The following is a 23676-nucleotide window of genomic DNA, read 5'->3' on the forward strand; positions in this document are numbered from 1 at the left end:
TGTGGCGCTTTAAATCTAAGTCCTATATTATACACTCACCCTCCAGCGCCTTCACTGTTTACCGACGCAGATCCAGTACAACGGCTCCATTTTATGACCGCAACTTCTGACTGGCTGGAAGTCAATAGTTATGTGACAAGTTCTCAATGTATCTCTATGAGAGCCAGAACAAGGGCCTTATAGACTTTTATCGAGTTGTGACCTCCAGTGCACTCTATGAAACACTGGAGTGTGTGGACAGTTCACAATGTGTCTGACACCAACGCGAGCAGCAGCGATAGCGGGTGAAGCCGCTGGAAGGTGAATATCAAATAAGGGCAGGGTTCTTGTATTTAAAGCACCACTCCAGCGGTGTAATAAAAAAAAATGCTGGAGTGGTGCTTTAAAGTGTATATTCGATTCAGAAATACTTAGGCAAACTGTTACTGACATTTTTAAGTACAGCTCGGCTATTTTACATATTCATTGTTTCTTTCTGTATACAATATGTTGTTTTATTTCATTTCAGGAAGATACAGACCCATCTATTCATGAAAGTCTTGGTATAGAAAACACCTTGTGGGCAAGCACAGTGGTCGCATCTGGTAGGAGAATTGCATTTTTATACCTTCAAAGTATTCATTCTTCTTTGTTTCTAAGGGCACCTTACATAATACAGTATATACATGCACCATCTAATATCAGAGGAGCTCACAAAGTCAAGGCAAATTTGGCAAAGGCTAAGTAGGGAAGAATTTGAGGATACTATAATAAGGAAGTGAGAGTGCTATGGGATGGGATTGTCTCAATTTTTAAAAAAAATTGCTGAATACTCCAGCATAAATATTAGTTTCAACTAGATTTTGTCTTAAAAAGGACCTATCATTTCTGAAAAAAACAAACAAACATTAAAAGTGACAGAAGTCGGTAAAAGACTTTTCTCAAATATATCAATAGAAAAGCTGAATGTTTCTCAGTTTTATACCAAATACCACAACCGGGATATATTGCTTTGTATTCTGTTCTCAGTAACTGGTCTACCAGAATGTCTCCTGACCTGAACCGTCTGTGTATGCTTGTGTGGCTGAGATTTCAGCTCAAAAGACCCACAGTTGGTCTGGCCATAGTCAGTCCATAGTCAGACCGTGAAACATGGTCATGTGAATTCAGTCTTATAGCGACACAACTGTTACTTCACGGTCTCAGAGATTCTCTTCTCTGAGAGATACCTACTGTGACAGAGGAGCAGATTCATCTATTCTTCTCTCAATGCATCCCAATGGGCAGTGTTCCTCCATCCCACTTCAGGGACCCTGAGTTTTATTTTCAGAAAAATTAAATGTTGTATTTATCAGTGATGTATAAAGATGTCTATGTGTATTCTATGGCACAGATAATTGAAGAAGATAGAGTTGCTTCTTAAGGGGTAATATAATAGAAGAAATAACTGTAAGTAAGGTGTTAATCTACTATGGGTAACAGAATTGCCGCTTCTAAAGGACTAATGTTGTTATATCATGCAACCATGGCCACTTCTTGGCAGCCACTAATCAGCTGGAGCCTTCGGTATTCCCTCAGATAGAAGATTGTCTGCAGCAGTCATGTGACAAAGCAATGTTGCCTTACCACTCTATACAAGAGCATAATAATACCGCCACACCATGTCTAACTATTACCACAACTTAGTGTCTGAATATAACCATCATCCTGCAAATGAGCAAAATCTGCTATCTCCTTTTGTGTCTCTCATACAGTAGTAAAATTCCCCTTTTTCCCCCATACAAAAGTAATGTGCATCTTTGGTGCCCAAATACAGTCGAAAAGTATATATACTTTATTCTAGTCGAATAGTAGAAAAGTACATGGTGGGCCATTTATATGGATACACCTACGGTAAGGAAAATGGGAATGGTTGGTGATATCAACTTCCTGTTTGTGGCTCATTAGTATATGGGAGGGGGGAAACTTTTCAAGATGGGTGGTGACCATGGCGGCCATTTTGAAGTTGGCCATTTTGGATCCAACTTTATTTTTTCCAATGGGAAGAGGGTCATGTAACACATCAAACTTATTGAGAATTTCAGAAGAAAAACAATGGTGTGCTTGGTTTTAACGTAACATTATTTTTTCATTAGTTATTTACAATTTTATGACCACTTAAAAATGTCTTCAAAGTTCTGTCCATTGTGTTGTATTATCAATGCAATCCTCTTCTCCCACTCTTGACACACTGTTAGCAACATCGCAGAAGAAATGCTAGCACAGGCTTCCAGTACCCGTTGTTTCAGATGCTGCACATCTTGTATCTTCACAGCATAGACAATTGCCTTCAGATGACCCCAAAGATAAAAGTCTAAGGGGGGCAGATCGGGAGACTTTGGTGGCCATTCAACTTGCCCACAATGACCAATCCACTTTCCATGACACTGTTCATGTAGGAATGCTCGGACCTCTGATGGTGCACCATCACATTATGTATGTCAGGTCCAAGCACTCCTAAATGAGCAGTGTCCTGGAAAGTGGATTGGTCATTGTGGGTCAGTTGAATGGCCACCAAGGTCTCCTGATCTGACCCCGTTAGACTTTTATCTTTGTGGTCATCTGAAGGCAATTGTCTATGCTGTGAAGATACAAGATGTGCAGCATCTGAAACAATAGATACTGGACGCATGTGCTAGCATTTCTTCAGTGGTGTTGCTATAGTGTGTCAAGAGTGGGAGAAGGGGGTTGCATTGACAATCCAACAAAATTGGCAGCACTTTGAACACATTTTATAAGTGGTCATAAAATTGTAAATAACTAATGAATAGAGTTGAGCGGATCGGCTATAATCCGGGTCCGACGGATTCGGATCGGGTTGCTGGCGAAGTCCGGATCCGATCCGGAATCCGCGGCTACGTAAATGAATGGGGAGCCGGACCCGGGACGAGAAAGAGAGAGAGAAAAAAAAAAAGGATCCGGATTGTGCACCCCGAATCCCGGGTAGTGGTCGGACTCGGATCGGAACCTCGAACCGTGCGGATTCGGATTTTTCAGATCTGGGTCCGCTCAACACTACTAATGAACAAATAAAGTTGCGTTAAACCAAGCACACCATTGTGTTTCTTGTGAAATTCTCAATACATTTGATGTGTTACATGACCCTCTTCACATTGTAAAAAATAAAATTGGATCCAAAATGGCCAACTTCTAAATGGCCGCCATGGTCACCACCCATCTTCAGAAGTTTCCACCCTTCCATATACTAATTAGCCACAAAAAGGAAGTTGATATCACCAACCATTCCCATTTTATTTAGGTGTATCCATATAAATGGCCCACCCTGTACATCTTTTCTGTCCCTTTACAGAAATAGCATCCACCTTTCTATGCCCAATATGCCCTATGGCCCGATGCACAAATGCAGTCCTCCTTGTGGCCATATACACTAATAATATACCCCCTTATAGCAACAAAGACCCAAAACTGGCCCCCAACAGTAATATTATCCACCATTATGGCCTCTCTACAGTAAAAATGTCCCCAAGTTGCCAGTTACAATGTCCTCCATTTTGGTACTCTTCACATATCAATTAAAAAACAATTAAACAACTATGTCTTTCACCTGTCCTCACTCCCACAGGGAGCAGCTCCTTCTTTCTCTTTCTTCTTCTGAACCCGGTGAATGTGGCACAATGCAATGGGACATCCGAAGTCAGACACTGTTGCTTGCTTTTGATAGGCCAGTCGATTTTATAGATATTGCGGGAAAGGAAGCAAGTGGCTTTCTGCACCACAATAGTGTTCACTATTCTAGAGGAACTAGATGTTCCTCAAACGATGCGCATTCAGCTGAAAATAGAGCTGGCACTAGCAGGCCTCTCTCCACTCCAGACTCCGTCACGGTCTCACCCTCTGCTACTGTAGTCTTTACACCACCTATGATGCAATTTCCTTATGTATTTGACTGTTGTGGAAACATGAGGGTCAGTGGCTACTCTCATCCACTGGCCTCACTGTCTTCAGAAAGACTGCTTAGGTCAGGGCTCATCCCACGGTCCTTCCCTGTGGGCAGAACACTGCTCAGACAGCACAGGGTGAGGGAACCACACATTGGTAAGACTTTATTTGGTCACCAAGAGGCAAAAGCATATCATATCTTCCCAGCAAGAACACAAGATGGTACAAGCGACAGAGCCTCACCCTACCGCTGACCCGCCAGGGATTAGAGTCTTCTGGGCTTCCAGGGCCAACTAACCCAGCCAGCAGCACCCTGCTTTTGGTGGGCACCCACTGAGAAGAGATAGCAGCAAGCTTAGGAAGCTGACCAAGCACCGCAAGATATGTAGCCAGGGTACGGAGTTCTCCCAGCCTGAGTTCTACAAGCAAATTTGTGGGCTCAGCGTTGAACAGTGAAGCATTATTGTGATCCTAGACTGAGGTTCTTTTAGAACGAATGAAGTGAAGCAGTTCTTTACAATCCTGCAGCTAGAACCGTATATCCTAGTTTGAAGTCCTGTGTAATAAATCTGGTGATCGGAACAAGGCCCCTATTTTATCCCTCATTTCTCATTTTCTCATTTCAGGGTATTGTGTCTTACAGGATTGGTAGGAGATGGCTGTTTTATCCTTGGTCATTAGTTCAATCTGACTGCATCATTTTCCTCTGATGTAGTGAAAGGGGCTGAAGCAATCCGCATTTAACAGACAATATGACTCTGATCAGTTTGACATGAGACAATGACTAGCTTTTCTTGATTTATCAAACAAAGGAACCATATGTCTGGCCTAATTAAGAACAGTTCACACCCCATACAAAAGGTCAGACACTAAGTCGTCACACCTGTCTGCCAATAAATCAGTGTTAAACTTCCAGATATAGGATTACTAAATAGCATTAAAATCATACCAACCTGCCTTATTGAAAAAGTGGCTACAGAGAGAAAATTAACCTATATTCTCCCTGCTGTTTTCATTGACAAGAGGTGAGTATGGGCAGGGAGTGGTTACAGTCACCACTCACTAAATACCGTGAGTTGCAGGTGTTATCACTCCTCTCCACTTTGATTAGCAGCTTGCTTTGCACACATGCTGAAAAGCAAGCTGTCAATCAATGTTCGGATAATGATTCCAGCGCCACTCATATTTACACTATTTATCTACTTACCTGCAGATTAATTCTGTTTCTGCAGGTAGATAGTGTTTCTGGACATGACAAGTTCCTTTCAAGTTTGTGTGTTATTTAAGAAGAATGTCCAGTTTCCTGTAACTGTTCCATCATATCATATAATGATCTGACTTAGAATTTTTAATAGCACATTCTAAACTATAGAAACTAGAATGAAATCCTAATGGACACTTACTGCTTGTATTCATTGCACCTTATCTTCTGTGCATTGAATCCCTTATGCCCTTACATTAAACTACTGTTACTGATCCTTCGCAATATCGATTTGTGGTCTTTCGCCTCTAAAATTGTCAGGACAGCAGCAATCAGAGCTGAACATTTCTGAGGTATTCCCCACATAATTCCCATAGCACTTCTCAATGGCCCGACCTTGACCCTCTTGACTTTTTTAGAAAATGTTAGTGGCAAATCTTTGAAAGAATTTATCATTCATCTGGATATAGAATTTGCAGAATGAGGTCAATTTGTTAAATAGGTATTATTTTATTGGTTGGTTTTTTTTTCTAGTACATTGAAAATGAATTTGCTATTTCTTCTCTTCTTTGTCTTAAATCTGAAGATTTTCCTATGTTAGGTATTTAAGGACCATGTGTCATCATAATACTAGCGTGTTTGTAATGAAGCCATGACCACTATGATAGATCTATTTTCCAATAAATCCTAATGGGTGTAGATGACATCGGTACATTCTTATTAGACCCCTGATGGCGTAAAGGACTGAAGAAGATGGATTTCATTCACTTTTTCTGATCCATATAGTTATTTGTAGAGATGAGCGGCTCCATCGAGGCTCTGTTCGCCAGCTGCAAACAAGCCTAGTGCCACAGGCTCGAGCTTGAGCCGAACCACGGACCAAGTCACTCACTAATTGGTAGATTGAGTCTCCGCTCTCATACAGCCAGCCATAACCAGAATACGTCCGGGGGAGGGTGGGCAGGCTTTTTCATACTTGTTTTTTGTTGCACACTACATCCAATCACGCTGTTGTTACCCCCAGTGTGCGCCTTTCAAACACTGCAAGTGGCTCGCACAAGGTTGACCACCGAGCGTACCCAAGCACAGCGTTGCTCACATAAGTTTTGTTCACACTTACAGCATCTGATCCGCAAACCCGAACCTTGATTTTAAAATTTGGTGTTAAGTTCTTAAACCAAACCTCAGGTTCACTCATCTCTAGTTATTTGTCACCTCTTTTGCTTGATTGATATTACCATACTTTTCTCTGTAGGATAATGATCTTAATCCACAGTCTTGTTTAAGGACTTGTCTACTACTTGGACAACCCCTTCTTAAATTCTTGAGTCCTCTAAGTAAAGTAAGAGTAGCGTATTCTCACCTCTCACACTGGCGTTGTTGGTGCTGGGTCTCCCGCTACCCATGTGGCATTATGTTATATGACCACTGTAACCTTTCAGCAACTGATCGACTGCAGTCCTCACTATTTTATCAGAGCAAATGTTGATGAGCAGCAACTGATCAGTGACTGCTGTCTTATGTCCCCAACTATGTCATGTCACCCAGTGTGAGCAGCAGTGATGACAGCTCTGGAACGGCACTGCTGCAGGAGTAAAGGTAAATTTTGTTTTCTATGGGGCACTAAATGGATTTAGTAGAGATTGTCCAGTATGGTTTGGCAAAAGTAAAACTGCAGAACCACACTGGGATTGTTAGACGTCTGTAAGGCCGGCTTTGCACATTCCGACATTGCATGCCGATGCTGCGATGTCGAGTGCGATAGTACCCACCCCGTCGTATGTGCGATATCTTGTGATAGCTGCCGTAGCGAACATTATCGCTATGGCAGCTTCACATGCACTCACCTGTCCTGCGACGTCTCTCTGGCCGGCAAACCGCCTCCTTCCTAAGGGGGCGGGCCGTGCGGTGTCACAGCGACATCACATGGCAGGCGGCCAATAGCAACGGAGGGGCGGAGATGAGCAGAATGTAAACATCCCGCCCACCTCCTTCCTTCTCATAGCAGCCGGGACGCAGGTAAGGAGATGTTCCTCGCTCCTGCGGCTTTACACACAGCGATGTGTGCTGCCGCAGGATCGAGGAACAACATCGTACCTGTCACTGCACCGGCATTATGGAAATGTCGGAGACTATACCGATGATACAATAACGACTCTTTTGCACTCGTTCATCGTATCAAAAAGGTTTTACACACTACGACATCGCAAGTGACGCCGGATGTGCGTCACTTTCGATTTGACCCCACCGACATCGCACCTGCGATGTCGTAGTGTGCAAAGCCGGCCTAACTGTGGAGCGGTTATCTCTACGGGAAGCGTTGTTGAGAAGTAAATTCCCTTTCTTAAGCTGGCAGCGTTACGGCCATTCAAATATTCAAATGGTGATGCATGTAATGCATGAACATAATAGGATTGTCAGAAGGAGAGTTGCTTTTCTAGTTTAAAAACTACTTTTTAAAAATTGCAAAATTCTGAAAACAGAAATGATCTATTTGGGGCCTGTGCCTGATTTGTAGGATTCCACCCAACCACCGAGTATTTGTTTGGAAATACAACCTACAAAGAACTACAACGCTTTTACATAGAAAATATCTTTATTAAGAAAATATGTATATAAAACAAGATAAAAATGCACAGCAATACAATGACATGAGGATAGGAGACAGCTTTTTCTCTGATTGAAATCACATGGTGGCCAGCAATCTATATATATAATTGCCTTATTCTGTCTGTCTGTCTGTCTGTCTGTCTGTCTGTCTATCTGTCTGTCTGTCATGCTCCGAAATTGTGTCCTTACGGTGACACAAAGCTGATTGGCCGCTGGGCTCGCCATGGCCCCGCCCCCCCCACGGATTGGCCTCTCGCCCCGGCTCTCTGCAGGCCCCGCCCCCTCACGCAATGCACGCTCGCTCTGGCCCAACTGACACGGAGCCCCGATTCCCAGGTGAGTACACACACACATCACATCACACTCACTCTCACACACACCTCACACATCACAACATGCTGGGATATCGCTTGCTTCTACACCGGCTCCGTCAGGATCCCGGCAGCGCCACACATAACCTTGCGATGCTGGGATCTTCACGGAGGCCGTGAAAGCTGGTAACCATTATACATATCGGGTAACTAAGGTCCCTTAGTTACCCGATGTGTATCATAGTTACCAGTGTACACCGGCTCACACTCACTCTCACACACACCTCACACATACATCACATCGCATCCACACATCAAGGTCCTGCAGCGGCGGAAAATACAGACACATAACAGCACACACACAACAGCACACACATAACAGCACACACACAACAGCACACACATAACAGCACACACACAAATCAGATCACACTCACTCACACACACACATCACATCGCATCCACATACTCACAACATCCTGGGATATCGCTTGCTTCTCGGCGGCGATACTGTGCTGTTGTGATCTTCCAGGACCTGCCGGAGGATCACATGGCCAGAAGCATGTGATATCCCCGGATGTTGTGAGTATAAGCGCGTATGTGCGATATCGTCAGTGTCTGTGTGTGTGAGTGTATGCGATCGGGTGTGTGTGAGTGGATGCGATCGGGTGTGTGTGAGTGGATGCGATCGGGTGTGTGTGAGTGGATGCGATCGGGTGTGTGTGAGTGGATGCGATCGGGTGTGTGTGAGTGGATGCGATCGGGTGTGTGTGAGTGGATGCGATCGGGTGTGTGAGTGTCGGCAGAGGAGCACGGCGTGCTGGAGAAGGCTGGGAGCAGAGAGGCTGATCATGGGGAAGGCTGGGAGGAGAGAGGCTGATGCTGGGAGGGGGAGGCTGGGACGAGGGAGGCTGATGCTGGTGGAGGCTGATGCTTGGGGAGGCTGATGCTGGGGGAGGCTGGAAGGAGAGAGGCTAATGCTGGTGGAGGCTGATGCTTGGGGAGGCTGATGCTGGGGGAGACTGGGAGGGGAAGGCTGATGCTGAGGGAGGCTGGGAGGAAGGAGGCTGGGAGGAGAGAGGCTGATCCTGGAGAAGGCTGGGAACGGGAGGCTGATGCTGGGGGAGGCTGGAAGGAGAGAGGCTGATGCTGGGGGAGGCTGGAAGGAGAGAGGCTGATGCTGGTGGAGGCTGATGCTGGTGGAGGCTGATGCTTGGGGAGGCTGATGCTGGGGGAGACTGGGAGCGGAAGGCTGATGCTGATGGAGGCTGGGAGAAGGGAGGCTGGGAGGAAGGAGGCTGGGAGGAGAGAGGCTGATCCTGGGGAAGGCTGGGAAGGGGAGGCTGATGCTGAGGGAAGCTGGAAGGAGAGAGGCTGATGCTGGGGGAGGCTGGAAGGAGAGAGGCTGAGGCTGGGAGGAGAGAGGCTGATGCTGGGGAAGGCTGATGCTGAGGGAGGCTGGGAGGGGAAAGCTGATGCTGGGGAAGGCTGGGAGGACGGAGGCTGGGAGGAGAGAGGCTGATCCTGGGGAAGGCTGGGAGAGGGAGGCTGATGCTGGAGGAGGCTGGAAGGAGAGAGGCTGATGCTGGCGGAGGCTGATGCTGGGGAGGCTGGGAGAGGGAGGCTGATGCTGAGGGAGGCTGGGAGGAGGGAGGCTGGGAGAGGTAGGCTGAGAGAGGTAGGCTGAGAGAAGAGAGGCTGATGCACACACACACACACACACACACACGCGCGCGCACTGCACAACACACCACACACACACACTGGGAACCACAAACAACTGCCCTACACAGACACCCACACACACAGACAACGCTGCACACACACAACACCCAACACACAAACACCGCGGCACACACAAATATACGCACATACCGCACAACACACACATTGCACAAAACATACCTCCCCCCAAAACACACCACACACACACAAACTGCGCAACACACACACAACGCTACAGACACACAGCGCTCCACAAACAACGCAACACACGCAACACACATACAACACCGCTCTCACCCCCCGTCACACCCAGACAACACCCAGAACATGTACAGCGCCTACACAAACACTTGGTAACTACAGACAACAACATCTCTCTATATATATATATATATATAACAAAAATCATACATGAACTACACAATACGTAAATTCTAGAATACCCGATGCGTAGAATCGGGCCACCTTCTAGTAATAAATATATGTCTCCTAGTCAGATGAAGTGTAAACAAAATCCCCTCTGAAAATTACTTTCAGGAATTTATTTCAAAAATTCATCCGACTGAATAAAATTGAATACTTTGGCCAAAAATACAATGAAAAAGTCTTAAAAGCTGAACCCAAAGTCTGTACACCCTGTACAGCAAATGGATGGCAAGAAGAAATCTGGACAGGACAGCAAGAGTGACAGATGTGACACTGCACGGACTGTAAAAATGCATGAACATTTAGTAGTGTAATGGGGAATGTCAGGAATCAAAATTATTTATAAATAGGTATTGCCATAACCAAATGAATGGAATATGGAGTAATAATAACAAGAAATAAGAGTCCTGACATGCCGCAACACACAAAATAGATAGTCACATGCAAGTGTACAAAAACATCTAGAGTAATCACATACTGTATCTTACCATGGGACACCCTGACGCGTTTCGCCAATGCTTTATCCAAGGATGCTTATTTGTTTGGAAATAGTAGAAAATGCAATTTACAATCGCATTTATGAAATACTGTGCCAAGCTCCAATGTACTCCATTCCCATCAGTAGACAAACAACAGGAAGACCAGTTTAGTGCCAACGCAGTCTGTGCTGTGATAGCCAAGTAAATAAATTGCAAGTGCTTAATAACAGGGTACTTAGTGTATACATTTTGACTGCGTCTCACTTTGCTGTGTATTTTATCTGGGACACAGCTGACCACTTGCCACCATCCATATTGGAGTTTTGACATGACACAAGTCAGGTATTGATAATGTTTTTAACTTCAGTATGTTAGGGACTGTCTCAGATGGGTACACCGTGACGAGGTGAGACAGCTTTTTACCTTTTTGCAAAAATGTATACACTATGTACCCTGTTATTAAGCACTTGCAATTTATTTATTTATATTCAGGGTATTTTTCATACAATTTTTCTCCTTGGTTTTTTCTAGTCTTAAGGCTGCAATTCACATGCTTAATGTTGCATGTTTACTGAACATTGTTTCAGCTCAGGTTTTTGTGTTTTTTGTGTGATAGCCAAGTGCCTGAGATCCCTATCCACATTGTGAACGCAAAATTTCAGTTCAGTGTACAGGAATATAAGGAATGCTAAGAAAAATCTTTGAAATATTGTAACCTGTAAAATCACTATATTCTGTGTTATACCCACTGAACAGCTTTAGGTGATACAGGGAGTTTTTCTGTCTGGCACTGTCCCCATAACTTAACACAATATATAAATGTTTCCAGAAGCATTCCTTCAAGACTAGGGCTAAAGGATATAGTGACACATTGTTGTGTTCGCTTGTCTTCACTAAAGGGAGTGTGTTAGTACAGAATGACTGTTCAAACCAAGGACAAATGGTTGGTGCATCATGGTGTGGCCAAGCATTCAAATGTACTTACTTGTTTTCATCTATCACTGCCCTTCTCCGAATCTATAAGGCCAGAACTGTCAATCAAAGAAGAGGTGGGTAGAGATAGAGGGAAAACAAGTAGGAGGGAAGGTTCACTTACATGATTAGCGCTGCCATGATACACAGAGGACTCTGTCAGCACGCAATGACTGTTGAAACCAAATACAGGTTCTTGTGCATCATGGCAGGGTTAATTATTTAAATACACCTTCTCACTTGCTTGTTTTCCTTCAATATCCACCCTCCTCTCTTCTTTGATTGACAGCTCTAAATTTGTAGCGCCAGAGAAGGGCGGAGATAGATAGAAACAAGCAGGTGGGAAGGTGGACCTAAATGTTTGGCCCCGCCATGATGCACCGAGTGATTGTGCTTGGTTTGCACAGTCATTCTCTAATATCGTAACCTTCTTCAGAGCATTACAAGAAAGCGTTTGTCAGAAATGTGATTGTGGAGCATTGTAGCTCTTCACAATGCTTGAAGCAGAAATTAAAGATAATAGAGATCAGAAAGAAGGAAAAGAAAATCTGTACAATGTGATTGTAACTTAAGTTGTAAACCATTCTCATTTTCTGCACCAGCTTAAACATTTATTACATATTCTGCAATCCATTGTATTGGCGCAGGCTAACTATAAATCTTGCCTTTGCTTTAAAGCGCATACATTATAATGCAAGGTCGTAGAGCCTGTCATGTTTGCACTTAGCATATCTGTGTCTATTTTATGGAGCTCTCCACGCATTAATTTGGTAGTGATAATAAGTTGTTTGTTGATTGCGATTTCTCTCCCTCTTCGACAGCTCTGCAAGAAATGATTAATTATTGTTAATTATTTCTCTAATCCTGGTGGCTTGGAATATTTAGAATACATGTAAGTTTGTCAGGAGGCCCTGCTTTGTGATCATGTTCATCTAATATTAATAGCACATTTATCTCCTGAAAGAGGCAGACATAATGCATTGGGAAATTAAGATGGAAGTATTGATCAGTCGCTTCATTGTACAGAAGCGATGGGGAAGACACTTATCTATAGGAGATGGCAAGAAGCTGAGGCTCTATTATCAAAGTGTTCAGACAATCTTTCATTATATCAATTTTTATCCACAACAACTCAAAATTATTTCTGGTGACAAAAGAGCTATAAAACAATAGCTTAGTATAGCAAAGGATTTACGTGTCAGCCACAGCCAAAAGTTACCAAATGCTAAATAAAATGAATAGATGTTTTAAAATAATAAAAAATAAAAATGTAATATTATTCTTCAACGTCAGCAATCTATAGCTGGTATGTCAATAGCTTTATTGTGAATGCACTGATTGAGGTGTAGTGCATATTTTATTTAATGGTTTGAAATTAGGACTACGCCTTACATTCTGGTAAGAAATGGAATTGCCAAATACTAAAGAACAGATGCGGCAATTACTTTAAAAGATATATTAAAGAGAACCTGTCACCAGTTTTGTTCTCTAAAAACTGCGCCCACCACCAGTAAGCCCTTATATACAGCATTCTGGAATCCTGTATATAAGAGCCCAGGCCAATCTGTATAACAAGAAAGAGACCTTTTATTATACTCACCGATAGGGCGATCCAGTCCAATGGGCATCTCAGGTCTTGATCCGGCACCTCCTCTCTTCCTGCTACTTCTTGCTTCGTGTGGGTGAAACATCCTATGTCATTCACACAGTGTCCTCCATTGTGCTATTGGGCACGAACACTTCTCTCTGCCCTGCTGAGGACAGGGTACAGTATTGTAATGTGCACGTGCGGGCGGTATTTGACCTTTCCCTGTGCCTGCACATTACAATACTATGCTCTGCCCTCGGTAGGGCAGAAAGAAGTGTGTATGTGCAGGCGCACAATAGAGTACACTATGTGGATGATATAGGACACATCATCCACACGAAACGGGGAGAGAGAACAGCGATCACAAGATTGAGGAGACGCGGGGTCAAGATCAGCGACGCTCATCAGACCTGACCACCCTGTAGGTGAGTATTATAAAGGTCTATTTATGCTATACAGATCAGTTTAAGCACTTATATAGAGTATTCTAGAATGCTGTATGTAAGAGCTTACTGGTGGTGGAAGCAGTTTACATGGGACAAATATAGTGACAGCTTCCCTTTAAGATGGCTGGAATGCTTCTGCATTTTAGCGTCCATATAGTCCAGTAGTGTGCCAAATATAGGGTGAAAGAAAAAATATACAGTATTAATTGTAACATACTAGTACAACCAGGCATGGTATTTATAGAACAAGGATCAATTTACCTCAGGCTATATATATATAATGTGTATATATATATATATATATATATATATATATATATATATATATATACATATATATATATGAGAAAAAATTCCAGCCGCTCACAGTGTGCGGCTGGAATTTTTTCTCATATTTATACACCATCCAGATACGCACGCACCTGTTCACATTGTAAAGGTGCTGCCAGTACAGTTTGAAGTCAGCTTAGTACCAGCGTGGGAAACCAGCAAGGGAACCCCTGTTTCATTCTGTTTTTTTCTATTATACATATATATATATATATATATGTATGTATATATATGTATGTGTACATACATATATATATATATATATATATATATATATATATATATATATATACACATATATATACATACATACATATATATATATATATGTATGTATGTATGTATGTATGTATATATATATATATGTATGTATATATATGTATGTATATATATATGTATGTATATATATATATATGTATATATATATATATATATATATATATATATATATATATATATATATATATATATATATAATTTAAACACATTTCAGGGAAAACACAACATATAGCGAAGAGTAAAAAAAGTCTAATTTTTTATTTAGAGTAGTTTAAAACACAAAGTGCAAATAGTGATTTTTGAAAGAGCAGCACAGCGTGGCAGGAGGAGATGGGCTAACGGAACAAACTGTCGCATTTAAAGTATATAATTGAATATATTTCTTGGGCCACTGGAGGTAAAATAAATAAGAGGCACATGTGTGAAATAGTCATAAATATGTACCAAAACCCGTAAAGATAAGGCACAGTGCCAAATACAAATAAAGTGCAGCTACTGCATACGGTCACAATGCAAGAAATAATGTTAGGGAATAATGTAAATAGACATAATACCTGGCATCTCCTTTTGCTGATGCTGGCTCCAGGTCCCGACGCACATTTCGGCATGTGGCCTTTGTCAGGGGATATACTAGCTGGTATATTTAGGCTGGGGAGGGCCGAATAACCATGGACCTTCATAGCCTGAGAATATCAGTCCCCAGCTGCCTGCTTTATCTGCGCTGGTTATCAAAAATGTGCAGGAGCCCATGTCGTTTTTTTAATGCTTTTATTAAAATCATTTAAAAAAAATAAAAAAGTGCTTGGGGTGCCTCTATTTTTGATGACCATCCAAGATAAAGCTAAGATAAATAGGCGGGAGACTGCAAGTCAAAGTGGCATAATACTCTAACAACATTGTTCCCAGAAGCGACCTGTGTATCAGAGATGTATACAGGCATCTTCTCCATGCTGTTCCCATTCAATTTCTGCCCTTTTACATCCATTTCAGCATTTTTTTACAGCCCCACCAGACATCTTGGGAGGGTTGATACAGGGTTAAACCACCACTTCGGCATTTAAGTGGTATCACTAATGTACAGTCATGGCCAAAGGTTTTGAGAATGGTACAAATATTAATTTTTACAAAGTCTACTGCTCAAATTTTTCTAATGGCAATTTGCATATACTCCAGAATGTCATAAAGAGTGATCAGGTTAACAGCAATTACTTGCAAAGTCAATATTGGCTAAGAAAATGAACTTCAACCCCCAAAACACATTTCAACATCATTGCATTCCTGCCTTAAAAGGAGCAGATAACATTGTTTTAGTGATTGTTCCATTAACACAGATGGGGGTGTTGATGAGGACAGGGTTGGCGATCAATCAGTCATGATTAAGTAAGAATGACACCACTGGACACTTTAAAAGGAGGCTGGTGCTTGGTATCATTGTTTCTCTTCAGTTAACCATGGTTATCTCTAAAGAAACACATGCAGCCATCATTGCTCTGCTCAAAAATGGCCTAACAGGGAAGAGTATTGCAGCTACAAAGATTGCACCTCAGTCAACAATCTTATCGCATCATCAAGAACTTCAAGGAGAGAGCTTCCATTGTTGCCAAAAATGCTCCAGGGCGCCCAAGAAGGACCAGCAAACGCCAGGACCGTATCTTAAAACAGTTTCAGCTGCGGGATCGGACTACCAGCAGTGCCGAGCTAGCTGAGCAATAGCAGCAGGCTGGTGTGAGTGCTTCTGCACGCACTGTGAGGCGGAGACTGCTTGAGCAAGGCCTGGTTTCAAGGAGGGCAGCAAAGAAGCCACTTCTCTCCAGAAAAAACATCAGGGACCGACTGCAAAAGGTACAGGGAGTGGACTGCTGAGGACTGGGGTAAAGTCATTTTCTCAGATGAATCCCCTTTTCGATTGTTTGAGACATCTGGAAAACAGCTTATTAGGAGAAGAAGAGGTGAGCGCTACCACCAGTCTTGTCTCATGCCAACTGTTAAGCATCCTGAAACGATTCATGTGTGGGGTTGCTTCTCAGCCAAGGGAATCGGCTCACTCACAGTCTTGCCTAAAAACACAGCCATGAATAAAGAATGGTACCAGAATGTCCTCCAAGAGCAACTTCTCCCAACTGTCCAAGAGCAGTTTGGCGCCCAACAATGCCTTTTCCAGCATGATGGAGCCCCTTTCCATAAAGCAAAGGTGATCACTAAATGGCTCATGGAACAAAACATAGAGATTTTGGGTCCATAGCCTGGAAACTCCCCAGATCTTAATCCCATTGAGAACTTGTGGGCAATCATCAAGAGACAGGTGGACAAACAAAAACCAACAAATTCTGGCAAAATGCAAGCATTGCTTATGCAAGAATGGACAGCTATCAGTCAGGATTTGGTCCAGAAGTTGATTGAGAGCATGCCAGTGAGATTTGCAGAGGTCCTGAAGAAGAAGGGTCAACACTGCAAATATTGACTTGCTGCATTAACTCATTCTAACTGTCAATATAACCTTTTGGTACTCATAATATGATTGCAATTATATTTCTGTATGTGATGTAAACATCAGACAAACACAATTAAAAACCAGAGGGCAACAGATCATGTGAAAATATAATTTTGGTGTCATTCTCAAAACTTTTGGCCATGACTGTATATTCACTGCGTGTAGTAGACAAGATCATAGACCTGCACTAGGCTGGAATGGACTACAAAAAAACATGAGTAAGACACTGGGTGAGGAGACAACAAACCCTTAATTTTAGCGTTTTTAAAAAAAAAAAATTCTGTTTACAAATTGGGTTAATTATTTTTATATTTTGATAGATCAGACTTTTTTAATACGGTGATACCACATTTTTATCATCTTTGTTTTTAATTGGGGTAAAGAATGATGATTTTAACTTTTTTATATTTTTGTTTTTTTCATATTTCTTAAAACCTTTTTTTTTTACTTCATTCCAACCCCAGCTTTTAGAGGTAGATGATGGCTGATTATCACAGCCATTATCTGCTGCAAAGATGCAGGCTCTGCTTATGAGTCCATATTCAAGTTAGGGAGCCAGCATATGATGTGCTACAGTAGTACATCATATGCCGGTAAGGGGTTAAATAGGAAGTTTAGAGGGCTTGAACCTGTAATTGTCAGATCGCTTGTGCTTTATACAAAAGTACAACAGTATTCCTGCATTTAGTTAAAAACACAGTCTCCTTTGAAGCCTGGACACAGATCGTGTTTTAATGGACCTCCGTAATGAGCCCAGGCTGTTTTACCGCCCCACGATCATGTCATGGGCGCGCCAACGGGCTCAAAGAATGATGCACCCTCATGCTGGTGCACTGTTAAAACTGCTGGCTGAATTTGGTAGTGAAATTTAGCAGGTTAACAATTGCAGGCGGCACTGCGCACCACCTGTGAATGTTGCAGGCAGGTCCTGACTGTAACACACAGCGATTACCCACCGTGTATGGGCGATCTCCTACAGTGATCCCGCTCCATACACCTGCTGCTGACTTGCACAGTACATGCACGGCAGATTTCGATAAGGGGTTAAAAGAAACTGGTCTTCTTCAGAAATGCAATTTACTTGCAGATATAGTGGTAATTTCTAGGTAAATGCCATTTAAATCATATCTGTCAGACTTACTGGCACATAAGCTTCAGGGAGAACACAACCCTTTATGCTCTAATCAGCTACATTATCATTGTGGCGGTGCAGAGGGCCATTATAATCACTGCTAACTTTACAATGAGCATGATGGGATCACGCCCGTCATATGGATTGGCAGCCTGTTCTGCACACACATTGTACGTATACACAGTGCAAAGCAGGCAGTCAACCAATATGTAGGGGAGTATAGTGATTGGCTGCAGGGAAAATATAACTTATTTTCTCCCTCTAGCCGCGCTTACTGTAATAAACCTAGGCATGATTTAAATGCAATTTACCTGCAGATTAGCACTTTCTCTGCAGGTAAATATCAAGGTGACAAGTGTTTTCTTAGCTGACAGCTAACTGAAATAATGCAATTTATTGACTGGGCAATACAGGTATAATGTTCTTAATCCTCCGTAGGAGAAAAACACTGTGGAAAGAAAGCGCAATAGGGTCTTACCCCAGACAATTGGGGAAAATCAAGGAGGGTGGTCTTACTCACCTATAGGGGTTGTGAAAGTCACAACGCCTATAACAGCATATAAAAGTATCCAAGCCACGGCAGCGGACCCAAGGGTAGCAGATAACAGAAAGTAGTAGATAGGGATGTTAAACCGCGCCACTGACTCAGCCGATCCAGGAGATTAATGGATAGGTGTTGCTTTAATTCATTACACAGATCAGGTCAACGCGTTTCGGGAGTCGCAGCTCCCTTCATCAGGACAGTCTGGCAAGCAAAACACGGATGTGTTTTGCTTGCCAGACTGTCCTGATGAAGGGAGCTGCGACTCCCGAAACGCGTTGACCTGATCTGTGTAATGAATTAAAGCAACACCTATCCATTAATCTCCTGGATCGGCTGAGTCAGTGGCGCGGTTTAACATCCCTATCTACTACTTTCTGTTATCTTAATCCTCCGTACACAGACTCTTGCCAGTACGAAAAATGGAAACAAGTTTGCAGCGTATTTAGCTTTATAAAGAACATTTATATATTTTAGTATCCTATAACTGAATAGACAAACCAAAATGTAAATTTGGCCTCTTTATAGTAACCGCTACCATGAAGAGTCATCATATCAGCAGAAGTTGGCTCTGGTTGGGCTGTTAGTGGAAATGGTAACATGTAAAATACAGTCATCTTACATGCTGTGACCGTCCATTATTAGGATGATGACAAAGGCTTTCCAGTGATCAATGTTGCACTGAGCAGACATATAATCAATAAAACTGTTGAAGAAAATTCTACTAAAGTGAGAAAAGCCATGAGGCCCTGCCAAGAGCAACTCCCCCTCTGGAGCATTCTTTTACAATATACTGTAAGGGTTTTCCCATGAACATTGTTCATTTTAACGTTAATTTTAATGAAAACAACTTGGAATAATAATAATTTCTACAGTTGGATGTGTTTTAAAAAAATGTTCCTGTGCTGCGATAATCTTATATATGTGTATCTCCTATGTACTGTGTAATGGCCGTGTCTGACCGTACAGGGACATGGTCCGATCATAACACATCTCCTGGGCAGGGAAGGTCGAAACGAGTGTACAGACATTATAGCACAGCATGGGATCACAGATGATTCTTTTTGTGAGGTTAAACATTTCCCTGCCTGTTTAATAAAAAAATAAAGTAATGTTTTACCTCAAAGAATTATTTGCGATCTCGTGCTGTAATGTCTGTATACCTTTTTGGTACATATTTAATTGTTTGTCTGCTGCAATTTTAGATGTACAGTTTTTAATGAATGGAACCTGTCATGCTGCCAGAAGCAAGAGCAGCATGAATAGGAGACAGATTCCATCATTACGAAAATCATTGTGTCACACTGAAACTCTTCAGAGAAAACATGCTTTGGATAAGAAGATGAAATGAGGTGACTAAGAGGACTAGTCACAGAGGGCAAGTCGTCCCATCCCCGGGTGTGCTTGATTGTGTGCTGACATGCAAGGCTAATCAGACCCCATTTTCAAAGTATTTCCTAAAATAGTCGGTAGGACTTGTCACTCATACCCCAGTTATGCCAAACAACTGGCATGTTTTTAAAACAATAACCAAAAATAAGGGCAAGCACACTGTTAGGACATGTTATAGGGGCATTGCTCTCTAGTAGAAGCCAGTCGACAAGTGTTCAAAATAGTGAGTGGTTTATTAAAAGTCCATAAACTGTTGCAGCTCACCAAAACATAAACAGCTTTTCTTCTGCACAAAAAGTATAAAACAAAAATAAACAGAAGATAATCAGTGCGTACCTCGGATTTTAGTCCAAGATTCAGTCTTTGGGTTCGCTCACATGAGCGTATAACCCGGACGAGTGCAATGCGTGAAAATCTCTCATTGCACTCGTACCAATGTTATTCAGTGAGGGAGACCAGATGGTCTGCTTTTCTCTCATCCAGATTCTGGATGAGTGAAAAGTCGCAGCATGCTGCGATTGTCAGCGAAAGCCGTGTCACTCATACTCTTACAAGTCTTTGGGTGCTCTATGGGGGTCTCGGATGACAATGGAGTATATTAATCCTTCCTTCTCCGCAGCAGCTGTGATCCGATTGCAGGATCAAATCAAAGTTGCATGACACTTGGCTCACGCTTGCAGCAGAGAGGGAGCTGAAGGTGATTAGCATATTGCATCAGATGGCATATAATCGTGTGAATCCAGCTTTTAGTAGAGACTAGCTCACTGGAGGCTTTTCCACCTCCCACACATAGACACAATTACCAGAGGTGTTTTCACCTGAAGTCCCATATAGCTTCTGCGGCAGCTCAGCTGCTTTTGAAATAAGCTGAAAAGGCTTGATTGAACTTAGGGAAAGGACCAGTCCTACCCTGCTCTTCCAGTTGTTCCTAAAACATGGACCCAAAATCCAGGTTCATTAATGAAACCTCTCAGCACTATTCCTGCTGGAGCATTTTCTGGGTTTCTCATTACTGAGGCTATGCACCTCGGTGACACATATACTCTATCCAGGAGTTGCTCCTCTGCCCTCTTTCAAAGTGTAATATGAGGTTGTACTTATACGCTGTATGCATAGAGTGATAGCATCATGCATAGGCTTACTGCTATACGTTTATAATGGTAACACATATATAACACATAGGGTACTTTAGTTAATGTTTTTTTTTATCTAAAAAGCCATTCCACCATGAAGGTGTACCCAATTATGATGGTCCTTACTTTAGTAACCCTGTTTCAAATGTCAGAAGTTTTTGTTTTTTTCTTCAAGTGAAGTTATACTATAAGTTACTTGGGTTTTCCTCTTGTGTTAAGATGCTTAAAGGGAACCTCAGAGCTGATACATGCTACCCATTTGATGGGCTACATGATTTCAGCCATGCATGTTTACCTCTGAAACACTGCAGTTTAAAAGTTGTCAGTGACTGATTAGCACTGATTAGTTGGACAGGTGGGTCTCTGACGCCTACTCATTTAAGTGATATTTCTCTGCAAATACAAATTGTCTCTTCATGGAGGAAGGAGACAAATTATTGTGCCACCTATTGGAAGTAGCAATCCTAACAGTCAAAAGTGGCCCTTTAACAAGCCTTTTCATATGACTTAGGATTTATGCCAGATCAGAACCTCAATTTGCAGACACTATAGCTTCTCATACAGCCAGATTAGATCTTATACTTTGCACTGACAAGGGGCAATCACCCCGAAACACTGTGTCTGCAAATTAAGGTTGTGATCTGGCATAAATCCTTAGTCATATGAAAAGGCTCGTTAAAGGGTCAATTTTGACTTTAAGGATTGCTACATCCAATAGGTTGTACTAAAGTTCATCTCCTTCCTCCCTGAAGAGACAATTTGAATATTTCCCAGAGGAGCATTGCAGCTATAAGACTCCTCACTGGCAGCCAGACTGGTTTCTCAGTCTCCAGAAAGGAGAAATCTCCTTGAAAGTCTCCATAAAAAAGCACGCATTGAGAAACTTGTCTCGCCAGGGCATCGGGCGGGAAGAAGCTGCCAAAGAACCCTCTGTCTGACTAGTTTCTTGTGCTGCTTAGTTCCTGGCAGCCCAGTAAACTATGGTTTTTGTCTGGGATGCAACTATAAATTGGACATATACAGCACTCCTTGAAAAATGTAAGTGCCTGGATACGATCCCAATCCTTCAATATTAAATAGAAAAAAAATCTAACACTCAAAGGTGAGTATGGTTGAAAAAGAAGACTTTAATAATTTGGTCCAATAAACAGTGTATATGAACTTGTGGCATTTCAGTCAACCAGACCTTTATCAAACAAACACATAGGGCCACGGGGATGGCATATTGAATGGAGGGGGCACTGTGTGAATCATGACCTACGTTGCTAGGATTAAAGTTATCTGTTTCAACCATACTCACCTTTGAGTGCCGGATTTCTCTGAAATGCCTCAACATCTATATATATAATTGCCTTATTCTGTCTGTCTGTCTTACTCCAAAATGACGTCATTACAGTGACAACTGTCACCACAGCGCGTGCGCTAAAGAGCCCGCGACCAACGACTTAGCTAAGGCTCCCTGCACACGTAACCAGATTACACATCAGGTTACTAAGCAAAGTGCTTTGCTTAGTTTCCCGATATTTACCCTGGCTACGTGTGCAAGGAGCCAGCGCTAAGCGGTGTATGCTGGTAACCAAGGTAAATATCAGGTAACCAAGCAAAGCGCTTTGCTTAGTTTCCCGATATTTACCCTGGCTACGTGTGCAGGGAGCCTAACTGAACAGCCCGAACGACAGGACAACGCCCGACACTTGCCCCCTCCCCCCGCACTGCGCATGTATACACTGAGCACACACGCACGCACACACACACCTGGATAGTCACCTGTCCCCAGCTATGCAGTCCCCGGCACTGACGTCCTCAACCACTCGGCTCCACGCACTCCGCCCCCCTCACACATTACTCTGCTTTCACAGTTGCGATGTGAGGCATCCGTCACAGTGCGTTGTGTGACGCATGTGACGGATGCGTTGCAAATAGTGTGCTAATAAAGTAACGTATTCATGTAAAAAAAGGTTTGCGTTTTTTTTTTTTTTTTTTTTTTTTTATGTTTTGCCGGTAAAAGGAGATTTGCGGTCGGGAGGAGAGAGGGAGAGAGGTGACCGCAAATCCCCTGAGTGACTGCAGTGAGCCACGCGATCAGCTGTGCCGTCACTCAGGTGACCCACGGCCACAGCTGCAGTCCTTCACCCGAGAGCTGTGTCCGCGGGTCACCTGAATGAGGGCACAGCTGATCGCGTGGTTCACTTCAGTTGCTGCATGGAGCTGATAGAGAGCGGTCGTGTTCTTCTGCCGCTCCTGTCAGCTTCATTAAGCAGAGCTGAAAGCGGACCTGGAGGGGTATTTGTGGGTTTAACAAAGTGGTGAAAGAGGGGTTTTTTTTGTCTTTTATTCCAAATGAAGGATTTTTTCGGGTGTATGTGTTTATTTTCTTTGACTTACAGGTTAATCATGGAAGGTATCTCGGGGAGACGCCTGCCATGATTAACCTAGGACTTAGTGGCAGCTATGGGCTGCTGCCATTAACTCTTTATTACCTCGATTGCCACTGCACCAGGGCAATTCAGGATGAGCCGGGTAGAGTCTCAGGACTGTCGCATCTAATAGATGCGGCAATTCTGGGCGGCTGCTGGCTGATATTGTTAGGCTGGGGGGCTCCCCATAACATGGGGCTCCCCTTCCTGAGAATACCAGCCTTCAGCCGTGTGGCTTTATCTTGGCTGGTATCAAAATTGGTGGGGCACGTCGTTTTTTAAAAT

The 23676-nt window shown here is 42.8% G+C and overlaps 1 protein-coding gene across 2 annotated transcripts in view; it reads left to right on the forward strand.

Moving 5' to 3' along the window:
- The window catches only part of ATP9B (ATPase phospholipid transporting 9B (putative)), a 441649-nt gene that overhangs the window by 179077 nt on the left and 238896 nt on the right, over positions 1-23676 (forward strand). For both annotated transcript variants that reach the window (XM_075314650.1, XM_075314649.1), the window contains exon 10: positions 509-584. In XM_075314650.1, coding sequence (XP_075170765.1) covers positions 509-584 — 76 coding nt within the window. The remainder of the gene's footprint in view (positions 1-508; positions 585-23676) is intronic.

Source organism: Anomaloglossus baeobatrachus, chromosome 6 (genome assembly GCF_048569485.1).
Source record: "Anomaloglossus baeobatrachus isolate aAnoBae1 chromosome 6, aAnoBae1.hap1, whole genome shotgun sequence".
NCBI lineage: Eukaryota > Metazoa > Chordata > Amphibia > Anura > Aromobatidae > Anomaloglossus > Anomaloglossus baeobatrachus.